The sequence below is a fragment of the Camelus ferus genome, chromosome 9, assembly GCF_009834535.1.
Source record: "Camelus ferus isolate YT-003-E chromosome 9, BCGSAC_Cfer_1.0, whole genome shotgun sequence".
In the NCBI taxonomy this organism is placed as follows: Eukaryota; Metazoa; Chordata; class Mammalia; order Artiodactyla; family Camelidae; genus Camelus; species Camelus ferus.
In genome coordinates, this window is record NC_045704.1 from 44,440,648 (window position 1) to 44,458,001 (window position 17,354).

Sequence of the window (17,354 nt, forward strand, 5' to 3'; positions counted from 1 at the left end):
GTAACAATGCAGGCACCCGTCACCGGACCCATAACCTCAAAGCTCTGGCGCACCTTTCCGGACGTGGGGTCCGTCCAATAAGAAAAGGAGTCTCCGATTGGCCGTGGTGGCCCCCTCAATCCAATTTAAGGGCAACCCCACACCCCGGTCCCGGGTCCTGGTTTAGAAGGAGTTGAGATAATAGAGCCCAAACTACAACTCCCAAGAGGTAGCAGGGCTATCCAGCTATCCGTATTCACGTGACTTCCGTCTCCGCGAGAGGGAATCACGCGGTAGACCGGTGAGAGGGCGGGGCCATCGGGCTAGCCCGCGGCGCCGGTGGCCTATGGGCTGCCAGGTCAGATGGGCGCCCGGTAGGGGGCGGGGCCGGGCGCGCGGTACGGCGCGGGAGCGCGCCGGTGGTGGCGGCTGTTAGGGGGGGCGGGGAATATCGGATAAGGCGACCGTGGCAGCTTGGGCACTATCGACTGGCAGTGGCGGCGGCTCCTGGTGCGGTTCCGCGCGCAGCCAGTATTAGAGTTCGGAACCGAACGCTTGGCGTCGCAGTCCCTGCCCGGAAAGTTTGCTGCGGAGCTGCGACCTCCTGGCCCGCGCGGCCCGGCATGAAGCGGCACTGAGGAGCCGCCGCCGCCGCCTGAGGAGGAGCGGCAGCACCCTGGGCCACGCCGATGACTACTGCAAACTGTGGCGCCCACGACGAGCTCGACTTTAAACTCGTCTTTGGCGAGGACGGGGCGCCGGCGCCGCCGCCCCCGGGCTCGCGGCCTGCAGGTGGGTGCCGGGCGGGGCGGGACCGAGAAGCGTCCGCTTCTCTCCTCGCTCGCAAGAGCTCGCCCCCTCTCTGGTGCTTTGGCTGTCCCCGGTCCGGTAACACCGTCGTGTGTGTGTGTGTGTGTGTGTGTGTGTGTGTGTGTGTGTGTGTGTGTTGTGAGTGAAGAGCGGATTAACACCGTCGTGTGTGTGTGTGTGTGTGTGTTGAGTGTGTGTGTGTGTGTTGAGTGTGTGTGTGTGTTGTGAGTGAAGAGCGGATTAACACCGTCGTGTGTGTGTGTTGTGAGTGAAGAGCGGATTTAAACCGCTGAGGAGGCGTGTGGGTCGCAGCGACGTGGAAGTGGCCGCGGGCTTGGCTAGAAGCAAATTACTAGGGAACGACTCCAGGACGCCTGTGGCCAGTGGACGCCCGGGGTTTGGAGGCCGAGGGTCGGAGCCGCTGCCCAAGTGGCATCTGGTTGTCGCTTTTTTGCCAGCGAGGTGCGGAGGAAATGTTGTCTCTGTGAAGTGTAAGCAGCCTTGGTTTTTCGTTTATCCTAGGCTGTTTTTTTTTTTTTTAATCTTTATTTGAAGGATGCGCATTCTTGAAGTGTGGGAGCGCCCTAAAATTCGTGCACATGTCTGTATAAATCTACTTTGCTAGGAGAGTAATGCTATAATGTTAACTTCCACTTGTGCAAGTTTATGGCCCACATTTAATTCGAAGTGTAGTCATAACGGGACTTTCGTGAAAACTGGGCTTCTTTCTTGAGCCTTTGCTTTGTTTCGGAAGATTTTTGAAAGTGGGGTGCCCTTGTTCGTAACTCACCTAGAAAGTTCTGGAAGTCGATTTTTATTTTAGGAAAAAGCTCACCTCGGAAGATGTTTTAAAGAAGATCGTGAATTGGGAAGGTTGGGCACCATAGTGCTTGGAGGTCAGAGCAGTCAAGAAATAGAAACAGAATGGCTGGGGACTTAGAGCTCTCCTGTGACCTGGTTTGGAATACTGTGTGGTTCATTAAGTTCAGTTTCCCTATTACATATGCAGGCGAACTTCAAAAGGGAGATGGATAAAACTAATCCCCGTTTATTCTTTCCGGGTATTAGGTGAATTACTTCATGTTCATATTGATGTTCGACAGACTGTTCTGTAGGCTTGCACTGAAAAACATATCTGAATGTAAGGCATAAGGATTCTCTGGGAGGTATTTGTATGATCAGTCCTATTAGTCTTTATATATTAGATGTCTTTTTCAACATAATAAATAATTTACAATAGTTATTTGTTGACTGTGTTTATTTCAATTTTACTGACGTCATTTGAGCACCTATCATGTTGAAGATACTACTAGGTGCTTTGTAGTGTTATGATGGATGCAGAAAGGACTGAGGTCCCTAAAGGAGCTTGGGAAATGGGATGTGGGGCACAAAACCCAAATAACTGTGCTACTAGGCTGACTGAAGGTGGTGCATATTATAATAGAGGTAGAAACAGGGAAAAAGTGGCATTTGTGGTGGGAATTGTATTAAGTTGTACTTAGATTATTGGGATTTAATGAAATAACAGTTGAGTGTTTATTGGGTACAAACTTAGTTATTGCACATTATATACCAAAAGTATAATCAATAAAGATATTAACCAAGCATATGAGGAATAGAGTATCATCATGTGAGTAGGAGTTGTATGTACATTCAAAACATTGAGCAACACTTAAAAGCTATGAAAACAGCTTTTTAAGAAATTATTTTTGCCATAAACCCTGCAAAAACCATTTTAATATTAAAATGGTATAGAAGGATTTAAGGTTTAAAACTTGATTTATAACTGAAATTCCCAGTTAAACTTGAGCAGTTTTACTTGTGACAAAAAGTCACTTTAAAATATTCTAGTAGCTATTTTTTTAAGTTTTTAAAAATTTGAGTGAAATATACATGACACAAACCATTTAAAAGTGATTAATTCAGTGGCATTTAGTGCATTCACAATGTTGTAGAACCACCATTTTCTATCTAGTTCCAAAACATTTTCATCACCCCAAAAGGAAACCTCGAACCCATTAAGCAGTTGCTCTTCATTCTCCCTTACCTCCTCCCAGTCCTTGGCAGCTTAGTCCCTAATCTAGGATTTTTCTCTATGGATTTGTTTCTTCTGGATATTTCATATAAGTAAAATCATACACATGTGACCTTTTGTGTTTGGCTTGTTTCACTTAGCATAGTGTTTTTGTGGTTCATCCATGTTACAGATATAGCAGTACTTCATATCTTTCTATGACTGAATCATATTCTACTGTATATATACCCCAATTTGTTTATCCATTCATCCATTGTTGGACTTGGGCTGTTTCTACTTTTTGGCTATTGCAAGTAGTGCTGTTAGGAACACTCAGGAGATGATTTTTAAATTCTATTGAGAAGGATGTTATATATTCAAAACAGATTTCAAAATTATTTGTTCACAATTTAGTTTTTCTTTTAGTAAGCATAATTGAGTGTGTAGTTTGAAGGAAGTAAGTGGATTAACTGGCATGCTTTTTGAATGATAATATGTGGTAAAGTGGGCCATGAGAATAAAATTGCTTGGTAGAATTCAGATCAGTATTGGGTCATTATCAGTGAGTTTACTTGTTTCTGGATTATCTTCCTTACTGGAATGGAACATTCCATGAGGGCAAGGGTAGTGTCTGTATCTTGTTCATAGATGTATTATCAGTGCCTAGCACAGTGCCTTTAAGCTAGTAGGCAACCAATATTTGTTCAGTTAATGAATAAGTACCTCTGAAGTTGAGTCAGTGCTTGCTTTTTTTTTTTTTTTTTTTTTTGTGGTAGGGGAAGTTGATGAGACTTGTTTCAGTTCTTTGACTTTTATTGGTCAATTCCATACGACAGCAGATCTTGGTAATTTTGGGCAGCAGATTTTCCTTCTCTCTAAAGGTTTGAGAGTACTTGTATCACATCTAAATTTCCATACAGAAGATTTTTGAAAAATATTTGAAGTGGGGGATAGTGGATGGAGACTGAAGGGCTGTATTTAGTGAATGTCCTAAGCGAACTTGTCAAAGTACGAATTAGATGATTTGCCACTTGATAATGCTGGATACATTGTGACGGACTTTTTTTTAGATGATTGCTTATGAGTTGTTTTGAGGTTTTTCCATTAAAGAAAATTTAAGACCCTAGAGTCATTAGCTTTTTTTTTTTTTTTTAAATATGAGGATGGTGCTAGCTTTTTTTTTTTTTTTCTAGTTAAAAATGAGTCAGGCTATTATGTTTAAATTTCTTTTGCTTAATACCTAGTTTCAAAATGACAAAATACCTCAGTAGTAAATAGAGAATTCAAAATTGGTAAGTTTAATGTATTTCATTAACATTATTTGCCGTTATAAAGGGCAGCTTCTGGTGCTCTATTTTAGTGTGCTGATTGTATATCTCTAGTTTAGTTTGGTGTTATAATAATATTTATGTTTCACATTCAAAGTTTCATTCTCAGGGTTTGTTCATTACTAAATATTGACTTTCTAGTCCTGAATGAAAGTCGCTGGGAGGAGTGTGTGCTATAGGTGTGTTATGTCTTATCTACTTGCTACTTTTTAAAGGGGGAGAAATATCTTAGATACAATATGTATGTTTATAAGAAATTTACTTTGTGATAAGATATGTGTAGTTTTGTCATATATCACTTTAATATACAACTTTTTCATGTGTAAAGTTAAGGAACTTTTCCTAGATTATTGTCCTAGTCTTTAACCTGTAGTGTTCTGCTTAATTTAGTGTTTGAACATCTGATTCACGTGTTCTTAATAATTTACTGTTTCTTGGATAGTATTTTTTTCTCTTTCTAGTTTTTATTGATAATTTTTACTTAACGTTTTTGTTTTACCTTGTTTTAGTAGAGATAATGTTTTTAAAGTTCTTAGCATGGTCCTTGGCCCTGTGGTACTCTTTAAGTGGTGGTAGTTAACATTTCTTTAGAAAAAACAAAAAAACTGAGGATAGGTTATTTTTTACATCCTCCTCTTCCCTAGACCCTTTTCCTACACTAAACTAAAACACTGAGAGAGATTAGGGGCAGATGGGAGATCTAGTCAGTAAGCCTTACTTAGATGAGTTGGATTAGTTGTCTTAGATACTTAAATTTTTCCCTCTTAATTCTATTATTCTTTTCACTGTTATCTCCTTTGTCATATCTTATTAAATATAAGTACATTTGCTTTTAATTGTGTTTTCTGCTTTCTTGAATTAAGTTGTTACCGGCTCAGTATGGTGTGAAAGATGGATTTGCTAACCATACTAAGTATAATTGGATATTTAAATCAGCATGAAAAAAGGGAAGTTGCTTGTATGGTTTCCTGTAAAAATTAATGGTGTGTTTGCATGGTGCATTAGGTAATGTAAAGGATTACTGCTGAACCTTACTTTCATATAGGTCAGCCTTTTCTTTATACTCGAATGCGAGGAGGATAAGTTAGGTGATTGAGTCAGTGATAAACATTTCACCATTACACTTGGAAGAATAATATAATATTCTGTTCCCTTGACACTTTTCCTGATAAGGGTATAGGATGCTCCCGGGAGTATTAGCAGAATTTTGTGATGGAGATTAGTGAATAAATGTGTTCTAGTAGCTATGGGGAAACCACAGCCAGGAAAAAAAAGTCATCGTCATGTTGTTTTGTTGCATCTCTGTCATCATAAGAGCACTGCTATGCCTGTGCTTTCTTAGACTTTCCCATTTGCCAATACAAAAGGGATATTTTGGCATATCTTCTATTAACAGAGGTAATACTTTAGTGGTTTTATTAGATGATATAAAAATTAAAACTTGGGTATTACATACAATGCCCAGAAATTGTGGGGGTCTAGAAAGGCCTGAGTCTTAAGCATTGAAGGGCATTTAAGATATTAACTTGAGGTAAGTTGTAGAATCAACTTCTTATTATGACATGCCGTTCTGTGGCAATCAGTAAACTTAACCTAAAATTACTGTGTATATTTTTACTGAGGCATATCCCAAATTCTGCTTTTGAGTTTTGCTCTATTTATTTTTTTCAATGAAGTGTGATCATGAGATCATTTTTAGTAAGAAAATGTGGAGTTCATTGTTCCTTTGAGAAAGTAATAATATACTAATCTCTAAAATGGAAATGTTTTAATAGAATAAATGAGTTGTGTTACTAATTGTGAAGTTTAATATGTCCTTTACTTTCTCTTAGTATTGAGTAGTTGATGATTCAATATGGTGATGTTTTATTTTAAATACGAGGTAGGGTTGAGGAAGCCATAATACAATGAAGTCAATTGCATTACTCTTAAGAGATAAGAAACCTGAGTAGGTTGAGCCTCATTTGATAGTAAGCAGTAGTTTGACTGCTCACAGCAGTAACATAAATAAGGGAGGTGTTGTTTAAAGCAGTCCTGGTGGATCAGGGGAGTAGACACAGCAGACTTGGCAGTAAGCCTGACTTCTAAAACAAAATCCAAGTCATCAAATTTGTCCAGGCATGCCATATGAGGTTCAAGTAACAGTGGAATTTAAGAGGAGTGAGTTTGTTCAGGGAGGCTTAGGAGAGTCACAAGCAGTAGCACGTTTTTTAACAGCCATAATTTTAACTCAAACGTAATATAGGTCTGCATATATTTCAGCATTTCTGATAATGTTTACATAATTATATTGCATGACTCTCATCTTTTTGCCTGAATTCAGTAAACTTTAGAAGAGGGACAACTGGACCTGAAAGATTTAAGCAGAATGGTCTATAATTTGCCTATGAATTTGTAGCTGAAATTTAATTGTTGGGACAGTTAACATATTGGTATTCTGTTTGTGATGGAAGTACATCTTTATGAAAGTCTGAAAATCTCAGGTACACTGGAGAAGTCATTTGAAGGCTTCATTTTCCTACAAAATTTACAGTTTCAGTGTGTCTTATGTCACAGAAGCAAGTGAGATTTTTAATTTTTTAAAATGTTTTCAGTGTCTTGAAGTTTTTATATTTCTTAATTCTGTTAAATTTTCATCAGCTTTGCTGTTTAATTAGAAAATAGGTTTTGAAATTATAACTTTTTTCAATAATGTTGATTTCTATCACATGTAAAAATATTTCTAAAAACATTTTTTCACATCATTGGTCAGAACAGTTCAATGGACAGTTTGTGAGTTATACTTAAATGTGAATTTTTTCAGTATTTCTTTAAAATAAAAAGGTTGTTAAATAAAAATGGCATTCAGGAGAAAAATGACATTCCGAAATTGTTGAAGCTAGATGATGGGTATATAGAAATTCATTATAATATTCGTTGTACTTTTGTGTATGTTTTTAAATTTCCATAATAAAAAGTTTTAAAAATGACAATAAAAAACTACTCAAGCTCTTTAGGTTTCTAGATTTAGGATAGGAAAAATGTTCACTTTAAAAAAATAGCATTGTGAGGTTAATAGAACTTGTTGCATGTAATTTTTTTAAAAAACTGGTTTAACAAATAAAATAAAAATTAATTATAGTATGTCTGATTTATAGAACCCATTTCTCTCTTTGGGTAGTATTAGTGGTGGGATGGTAAGGTTTGTGGTGTACATAAATAGGAAGTAAACTGATCTTATGATACACTTTTAAGTAGGTATTTTAAATTTTTTGAAGTATTTTCTAAGTATATGGGGTTAGAAAAATTCACTTACTGTTTAATGATTTAAGGGCTTAAAATTATTTAAAAAATTTTAATGTTTGATCATGTTGCTTGAATCAATCAGGCTAACGTTTTAAGTACTGTCATTCACTTGAACTTTTAAATCTATGATGAAATGAAACTAGAGAACTTGATCTTAATTTTAAGACTAGATTTTTAATCTTACTATATAATTGGTAGAGATTAACTCACAAAAATAATACGCATATTAATCCTTTTGATTTGTGAACATTTTAGAGCAGAGAAGTTCTGAAATTTATATCTTAACATTTTGCCATTTGTAGGATCATTTTGAGTACTAAAGGAATACAGATTTTAACCTTGTCCTTTATATAAAGAAAGTCTTTGGGGAAAATACAGAAAATTTTATCTAAATGTTACTTTTTAATTTTTTATTGCCACATAAGAGTTTTAAGGAAACTTGATAGGTTCTTTGCCATCAACACTTCTTTATAGATTTCACTTCCTTTCAGTAAAGGTTGTTCAATGAAAGTGACATTCAGGAAAAGAATGACAGTAAGAAACTGTTGAAGCTAGATGAAAAATATATGGGAACTTGTTACACTATATTCTCTACTTTATGTTTGCAAATTTCCACAATACAGAGTTTTGAAATCTTTTAACCATGATGCAGAGTAAGAAATACATTTTATATTTTTCAAGCCAACACACACACAGATGTTTAAACACAGAAAACTGAGATAGAAGTTTCAAAAAAACGGCATTTACCTTTACTCTGGCATCACCCTGATATTTTCTTTTTCATTATTTGAAAACATTGTTGGGTGTGACTCCCTAAATAGATCACTACCTTCAGTTTGAAAAGCAGAGCTGTGGGAGATGGTTTCATAGTTCTGATTTTATTAAAACTATTAGGTCATTGACAAGTTCTTGTTGTTCAAACCATGTCTGTAGTTCTTTAATACATTTTTAATAAATTATTTTTTATTGAATTAGCTTGTTGCTATCTTTTTATTGGGTCAGTTGGTTGCTAAATTTTGCCACTTCCTGAAAGTGAGTTTTATCTCCCCCTTTCTCTCTGCTCTTTGGCCAAAATCAAGTCTTGGTTACCTCCTGTTTGGATTTGTGTAATTTTCTCTTCATATTTTATTCCCCTCAATTCAGTTTTGAAAGTCATAGCTAACATCATTTTTGATTCCTGTGCTCTTGAGTCTGTAACCTCCTCCTCACTGGTTTTCCTCACTGTGCTTTTACCTTTTTTGTATCCCTTACTCTGTACATTAATATCAAGGTTATCATCTTTAATTTTATTGATCTTTTTTCAGTCTCACTGTGAAACTTTTCCCTCCACCCGTTTGTCTGAACTGCCTCTGCCATTCACATATTATTTCATTGTCTTTCTCTTTTGAGGCAATTTAGAAACACTGTTTTGAGGCATTACCGAACTAGGTCTGGGCTCTAAGTTCATATCTATTGTTAGTTGTGTTACATTGCTAAAAAGCACAGGGTCTGATTTGTGGCCTTTGCAGGCAATTTTGCACTTACTAAAATTTAAAACATTTTTAGATTTGTTGTCAAAATTCCTCTAAACCTCAATTAGATTAAAAGTTCAGAATTTAAAAAAACGCTGAATTACTAGGTAGGGCAGTCTTTTTATTTTTTAAGTTAATGTTTTGCTTTCACATGTTACAAAAGATATATGAGTACCATTTATTTCTTTAGTTGAATTTAGAGCCCAAGTATAACTACTCTACCTTCTATAACCACTAATGCTGACACACATTTTTTTTTCTTGATATTTTGATCAGTTTGCCATCTGCCACTTATTATCTCCTAAGATCGGTACTGCCTTTTGGGCTTCTCTTTATCTACTACCTATTACTTTTCACGCATACCCAGTTGTCTTTGAGCTTTACCAGACCTCTCCTTTCGGATTAAAGGCAAGAAGGCTCTTTTGTTCTTAACCTAGTAAATGTTGATTGATCACTGTTTTGAAACTTTCCTTGACTTTTTAATCATCTGATTGCTATTGAAAGAAATAGTAATACTTTTAATTTTCTAGTTTAAACATGTATAAAATATATATATTTGGGATTGATATTTGATGGGGGGAGGGGAAGAGACACAAACACTGGCTTCTTTTCTTTTTAAGCATGGAGAAAGACTTCCGGAAGCCTACAACAAATGTAACCTTTCTTTTCATTGACCAAAATTGGGTTGCATTCCCTTTCCAAAATTAGTGACTGGTAAAGATGAATGGAATTCATGGCTGCACAGGAGAGAAGTGAATACATGGAAGAAAATCTACTGGGAAGAAATGGATGCTGGGGGTTGGTGGTTGAGAGATCATCTAAAAGAATACTCTATACTTTATGTCCATGGTATCTAGCAGTTGAGGAACTTTAAAATGTAAGTGTAACTTTTACTATGCAATTACTTTTACTGGCACTTGCATTTTCTCTTACTTTGTCAAAGTTCTTGGGGTGGACATGGAGCTTATATAAGTGCAGAGAAAGAGAATGAAGTATGGCCAGTAGATTTCTGTGAATAGTGGTCTTGGTGTCTAGTGGGTGGGATATGTGGGGCACCAAATTCATGTTCTTTGTATGGTTTAAGCGGACTCAGATGGTCTTACAGGCTTGGAAACATAAAGACAGAGTCTTCCAGTTAAGCCAGTCCTGATTTTTAAAAATAGATATTATAAAGTGTTTTTAAAATGTTTTATTCCGCTCTTTGTCTTTCAGGCTAGTCCAAAAGTAACTAGCGTTTGTTGAAGGATGAACTAGAAAGGTATGCACAGGGAAGAGAAAGTAGAAACCAGGCAGGAACATTGTGTAAGATCTGAGAGTACCTCAGTACCGTTAGCTGAGTGAATATACTAAACCATTCAATCTTTTAATACAACTTATTGTGTCAATATTATTATGTATGAATATGATGAAGTTTATTGGAGTGGACATACAATAAAATACAGCATTAATACAGGTACAGACAAGGCCTCTGAGTGCATAAATGACAAAGAACTTAACTTTGAGAGGTCACAGAAGAGGTTATAATTGAATTGAATCCAATAGGGTGATTTCCCTAGGTAGACCACTCCCAGAAACACAAGTTAGAGAGCAAGGTCCTTTCATTTTGGAAGGGTGAAGATCAGGCTGTGGTATCCAAATGTGGCTGGAGAAGGACAGCCTGCTGTATTAAGTTTGGATTTTAGATTGAAGACAGCAGGGAGCTGTCAAAGGATTCCAAGCTGGGCAAGAATGTTGGATTTGTGGCTTAGATCACTCTGCTACACTGTAGATAATGGGTTGAGTAAGGCAGGAATGGCGGTAAGGGCAGTGTTGTATCTGAGAAATTATATGGACAGAAGAGTTGAGATGGCAAGGTGGAAATAAAGCTGAGATAGATTTAGGGGAAAGAAATCGATAGATCTGGTATCAGTTGAGGAAGGAGAGGAAGGAAGCTGGGATTATTTCTGTTTTTAAAATTTGAATCAGTTATGATAAAAGCAGATTTGGAGGTAGGGAAGAGGGAAAGATGATTCATTTTAGTAAAATGTGCCAGGTGTTATGAAAAGTCTGGAAGGCTTATATACCATTTTACCAAAGAGTGATCAAGTGTGGAGAAGAGACTGGACAGAGTAAAAAGGGGGTTTGGGCATCTGGTAGGGTGTAAGTTGTGGAAAGGTGACTAGGAAATGTATGATAAGTAAGGATTGTTCAGTAAGATTTGTTATGCAGATAAGAGTAGTTCTCTTCCTGGTACAGGAGAGGGGAACACCTTTACAAAGGCAAATTTATGCCCTGTTTTTGGGCAGAAAAGGAGAGGGCAGAGAGTTCTTCCTGTCTGCTGTTTTCAGCTCACATAATCCTCATGCCAAAGAGGCATATTTTGGGGTAGCATATTGTGAGCCCCTTCAGTAATAATTTATTTGAAGCGTACAGTTTGATAAGTTTTGACCCATGTAATTTTATCACATTAAAGATAGTGAACATACCCATCACCCCCAAAAGTTTCCTTTTGTCCTTTGTAATCATTCCAACTCATCTTTCTCCTTTTCCCAGAGGGCCACTGAAATCACTATAGAAAACATATAAATGGAATCATGAAGTATATAGTCTTTTTTTGTCCAGCTTCTTTCATTTGGCACTGTTATTCTGAGATTCATCTATGTTAATAATCATGTCAGTAGGTCATTTATTCTTACTGGAGAGTAGTTTCCCTTATATGTGTATCCCACAATTTGTTTATCCATTTACCTTTTGTTGGACTTTTGGCGTACAAATAAAGCTGCTATAAACATCACGTCTTTGTGTGGACACATATTTCCTTTACCCTTGAATAAATACCTAGGAATGGAATGGTTGGATCCTATGGTAGATTTAAGTTTAACTTTTTGAGAAACTGACAAACTGTTTTCCAAAGAGGATGTATGATTTCACATTCCTTACTAGCAGAAGAAATATACATTTCCACATTTTCTGCCAACCTGGTCAGTCTTTTTAATTTTAGCCATTCTAATATTTCCCTAATGACTAATGCTGTTGAGCATCTTTTTATGTGCTTTTTGCCATCTGTGTATCTTTTTTGGTGAACTGCCTGAGTCTTTTGCCTATTTAAACAGCTTTTTATTTTGAAATAATCATAGATTCACAGAAAATTGCAAAAAATTATATATAGAGAGAGAGTTTCTGGGTATCCTTTACTTAGTTTCTCCCAGTGAAGACATCCCGTATAACTGTAGTATAATATCGAAACCAAGAAAATGACATTGCTACAGTCCACCAAATTTATTCAGATGTCATCATTTTTACATGCTCTGGTGTGTGTCTGTGTCTGTGTGTAGTTCTGTGCAATTTATCACATGTATAGGTTGGTGTAATTCCTACCACAGTCAAGATACAGAACTATTCATTACCACAAAATTCCATCTCACTAACCCCTTTATAGCTACCCCGCTTCCTTCCCACCTCCCCACTCCAGTATCTAATTCCTGGTAACCACTGATCTGTTCTCCATCTCTATAATTTTACTTCAAGAAAATGTTATATAAATTGAATCATATAGTATTTAACCTTTTGAGATCGGCTTTTGTCACTCAGTATAGTTCCCTGGTGATCCTTCCAAGTTATTATGTATATTAAGTTTGTTCCTTTAAATTATTGAGTAGCATTCCATGATATGGGCGTATTATAATTTGTTTAACCTTTTACCCATTGAAAGACACTTGGTTATTTCCAATTATTGGCTGTTTTGAATAAAGTTACTGTGAACATTTGTGTGCAGGTTTTTGTGTGAATATAAACTTTCATTTCTCTAGTATAAATGAGAAAAAGTGTAGTTGCCTCTCAACCTGCAAAATGTGAATTAAGTTTTATAAGAAGTTGTCAAACTTTTACATTCCCACCAGCAGTGCATTGGTTACTCAGTTTCTCCACATTTTAGACAGCATTTGGTTTTATTATTTCTTATTTTAGCCATTCTGATGTGTTTGTAGCAATATCTCATATGGTTTTAACTTATATTCCCCTAATGACATACACTGTTAAGCCTCTTTTTATCATCTGTGTATCATTTTTGGTCAAGTGTTTGTTCAAGTCTTTGCGTATTTTAAAATTGTTTTCTTCTTGTTGAGTTTTGAGAGTTTTTCACTTTTTTCAGACATAAGTCCTTTATCAGATATATGCTTTGCAGAGTTTCTCCTAATCTATGGTTTGTCTTTTCATTAATAGTTTTTTTTCCTGGAAGTTTTTAGTTTTGATGAAATTTGTTTATCAATTTTCTCTTTTATGGACTGTGCTTTTGATGTTAAAGGCTAAAAATTGTTGCCTAACCTATATAACAAAAAAGAAGCAGACTCACAGAGAGAACAAAGTACTGGTTACCAGTGGAGAGAGGGAGAGAGTGAGAGGCAATATAGAGGTAAGGGATTAACAGGTACAAATATTAGGTTGAAAATAAGCTACAAGTATATATTGTACAACACAGGGAATATGGCCAATATTTTACAATAACTATAAATGAAGTATAACCTTTAAAAATGAAATAAAATAAATTGCAAAAAATGAAGACATCTTTGCTTAACCTACATTCACAAAGATTTACCCCTAGCCTTTCTTTTGGAGGTTTTATAGTTTAGGGTATTATATTTAAGTCTATGATCTATTTTGAGCTTTTTTGTGAGTGTATGGTGTAAGATGTGGACCCAAGTTCATTGTTTTTACATATGGATATCCAATTTTTGCAGCCCCATTTGTTGAAAAAGCCATTCTTTCTTTACTGTATTGCCTTTACATCTTTGTCAAAAATCAGTTGACCATGTATGTGTGAGTTTATTTTTGGACTCTGTTATGTGTTGAGCTGTATGTCTGTCCTTTACTAATATTATACTGTTACGATTGCTGTACCTTTACAGTAACTCTTAAAATCAGCTAGTGTCACTTTTCCAACTTTGTTCTCTTCCAAGGTGTTTTGGGCATTCTAAATCCTTTGCCTTTCCATATACATTTTAGAATCCACTTGTCAGTTTCTATCAAAAATGCCTACTGAAATTTTGATTAAGATTATATTGACTCTCTATAGACCAGTTTTGGGAGAACTGATACTAATATTGAGTTTTCCGACCTGTGAATAAAATATCTTCATTTATTTTATTGTTTTATTAAACATTATTATCTTATTGTATATCGCTATTATTTAATTTCTGTCAGCACTATTTTGTAGTTTTTAGTGTACAGGTCTTATCCTTCTGTCAGATTTATCCTTACATAGTTTTTTTCTTATGTAGTTAATATTTTTTGATGCTACTGTAAATGTTGCTGTGAACATTTCATGTACAAAATTTGTGTGTGGACATTTGTTTTCATTTCTTTCGGGTATATGACTAAGAGTGGAATTGCTGGATCATATGTTAATTCTGTGTTTAACCTTTTAAGGAACTGCCAAAATGTTTTCCAGACTGGCTGCACCATTTTACATTCCCATTAGCAGTGTACAAGAATTCCAGTTTCTCCACGTCCTTTCTAATTCTTGTTATTTTTTTGATTTTATTCTCTCACTGTGGTTTTGATTTGCTTTTCTCTAATGACTAATATTGTTGAGAATCTTTTTGTGTGTTTACTGGCTATTTTTATATCTTCTTTGCTGAAATTCAAGTCCTAAAAATAGTTGCATTTTTTTAATTAGGCAGTTTGACTTTTTGTTGTTGTCTTAAGAGTTCTTTATATATTCTGGTATTCTGGATACTTACTTGAGATTATATCATATGCTTGTAGCACAGTACATTGTTTTCACTTTGTGTTCATTCCATCTTGGAATCCCTCAGACTCTCCCATGGGCGCCCTTTTGTAGACACCGCTCCCTCTTCCCATTTTGTCTCGTTTCTTTCACCTTGCAAAATGTTTTTTAAGATTCATTCATGTCATTGTATGAATGAGTAACTTTTTATTGCTATAAAGTATTCCTTTAAATGGATGTACCACAGTTAGTTTATCCATTTACCTGTTGAAGGATGATTTGGTTCCTCTTGATATTTGGCAATTATGAATAAATCTGCTGTAAAGAGTTGCATACAGGTTTTTATGTGAACATAAGTTTTTAATTTACTTGGTCTTCTCAGAATCATGTTTTGATGTCATTAATTTTTCTCTATTGTTTTCTGTTTTATCTGTTTGTTATCTGTTTTATCTGTTTTCTGCTTTCATCTTTATTATTGCCTTTCAAGTAAAGAATTTTAAGAAGGAAGAGTGATTAAGATCTGCTTCTTCAAGGAGATTGATAGAGGTGTAGTAGATAGATGAGACCCGAAGCCAGATAACACTGAAGAGTGAGGAAGTAAGACAGTACACTACTCTTTCTAGAAATTTAGTTTTTAGAGCAAAGTCTCTCAACTTTGGCATTATTGACACTTTGGACTAGATAATTCTTTGTTTTAGGGGGCTGAGTTGTGTATTGTAAGTTGTTTAGCAGCATCCCTGGCACCTACTCGCTATATGCCAGTTGTATCCCTCTAGCTGTGACAACCAAAAATGCCTCTAGACATTGTCAGATGTTCCTTAGGAAGCAAAATTGCCCACAGTTGAAAACCAGTGTTTTAGAGGAAGGAGGAGAGAGAAGACTGTAAAGAAGAGCTCAGCTCTCAGGGATGCTTTTAAAGGAAGTGACAGATTGGAGGAAGTAGTCAGAGAAGGAGAAGGTTGAATTTATGAACAAGAAGGTAACTGATGGAACTGGAGAATGGAATTTAGATCACAGATGGAGAGATTAGCTTTTTATCTAAGGTGAGTCACTTTTTGTTTTTTGAGAAAGGAAAAGAAAAGGATAAATGTAGAATTTGTAGAGATACATATATTTTTGAGGGTGATGTAGGGCATATGGCTCTCTGCTGTCTTTGTCAAGTAGGGTCAAGATCCCTTGCTAAGTGGGGTGTCACTATGGACAGGATAATTGAAGAGATTAGAGAAGGTTTGGGATATGGGAAATAGGAGAGGGAGCTGAACAGGAAAAAGCAAAAATGTTACTGAGTGGCATTCAGAGCTCAGCTCAGTAGGCATTTTGAAGATTTGTGTTTCTACTAGTCTGGATGTTGTACTGTCCCCTTTATCCCCACAGCAGTATTTGACTGTTTAGGTGTAATGACGGAGAAGACAGATGATGGGATTTATTCTGGGCTGAAATTTGCTGGGTAGAAGGAAGGTCAGAGAGTGGATGGAAATGAGCTGCCAGGAAGAAAGCAGTTGAAGTGATGGAATTTGAGATATAGACTAGATAAGTAAGGAAGTAAAGCCAGGAGATGAAAGACAGATTGAGAGAAAAGGGAGGGGTTAAAAGACTGTGCATCTAGATAAGGTAACACAGTGGGTATAATGAAATAAGAGAAGAGAATGATGGATAGTTAGGTTAAGTGTTCAGAGATAGGAACTTCAGTTTTAAGATTATGGAAGTTAAATGGACCCTGGCAGTGTCAAGGTTCAAGTTAGGTCCCTGGGAGTTGGATGTTGAAGTGAAGTGAGGGTGAAGGACATGGTTGAAGACACCTAGAGTCAAGTAGACTTGGAGTGCAGAGGAAACCTGTGCCAGATGGCAGTGACCTAGATGAAATTAAGTATTGGTAATAACAAATGGAAAGTGATTTAGCTGGATGGTGTGGGCTTTCCAAAGACTGGAAAAAATGTTCCAAAAGCTGAGAGAGGTGTGTAGGAGTATTTGAAAGAGTACTGACTCTGTCTTTTGGCCCCAGAGTACGAATTTGGATGAGAAGCCACACATTAAAATGACTTCCAGAGAAGGAGTGTCCTTACGAGAACCAGCTTCAAATCTGAGAGATAGGGATGGAAGGAGTCTACTGTTAAGAGACTGAGAGAAGAGAGGAGTCAGGTGGGAGGAGTCATCCTTGTTAGTAGCCTGAAGCCCAGGGGAAAAGTATGGAGTAATAAGGAGTAAGAGAAGAAATAGGATCTAAAAGAGAATGCTGGATTTAGAAGAAATGGAGGGGTTATATTACATGACATTTCTTTCTAGAAACCATGGTTCTCGTACACTCATTGAAAGCATAAGGATTAGTATTCAAATCACTGTAGTAAAGGACTTAACTGGTGTGATTTAGAGGACTACTTTTTAAATTGTTTTTTTCCTCCTTTTTCCGTTTTATTAGGTAGAATTATTACAGTTTGCACATACACATTATATTGCATGTAAATACATGTATACAGTATACTGCACTTTTTTTAGTTTATACATATGTACTAATTATTGTTTCTAAGAACAGATTAGATCTTTAGCTTTTTAAACTTACATAGTTATCAAAGGAATAAAGCCAGCTGCAAAATAAGAATCAACAGAATGTGGTAATCCAATCGTAAAGGACAGTCAAATGTGCTTACACATATTCAAGAAATCAAAATAATAGTTCATTTGTGTCCTTATTGTTATTATTTTTAGATTCCTCATATAAATTATGT

At 36.3% G+C, this 17,354-nt stretch overlaps 1 protein-coding gene across 5 annotated transcripts in view; it reads left to right on the forward strand.

Annotated features, from left to right (window-relative positions):
* Positions 1-308: 308 nt before the first annotated feature.
* Positions 309-17,354, forward strand: part of NFATC3 (nuclear factor of activated T cells 3) — a 114,180-nt gene continuing 97,134 nt past the window's right edge. For 2 of the 5 annotated variants that reach the window (XR_004322462.1, XM_032486595.1), the window contains exon 1: positions 309-771. Coding sequence is in view for 4 of the 5 variants with exons in the window: in XM_032486595.1 (XP_032342486.1) it covers positions 669-771 (103 nt within the window). In the remaining variant the exon portion in view is untranslated. The remainder of the gene's footprint in view (positions 772-17,354) is intronic. The other 3 variants (XM_032486597.1, XM_032486598.1, XM_032486596.1) reach the window with 2 other exon arrangements.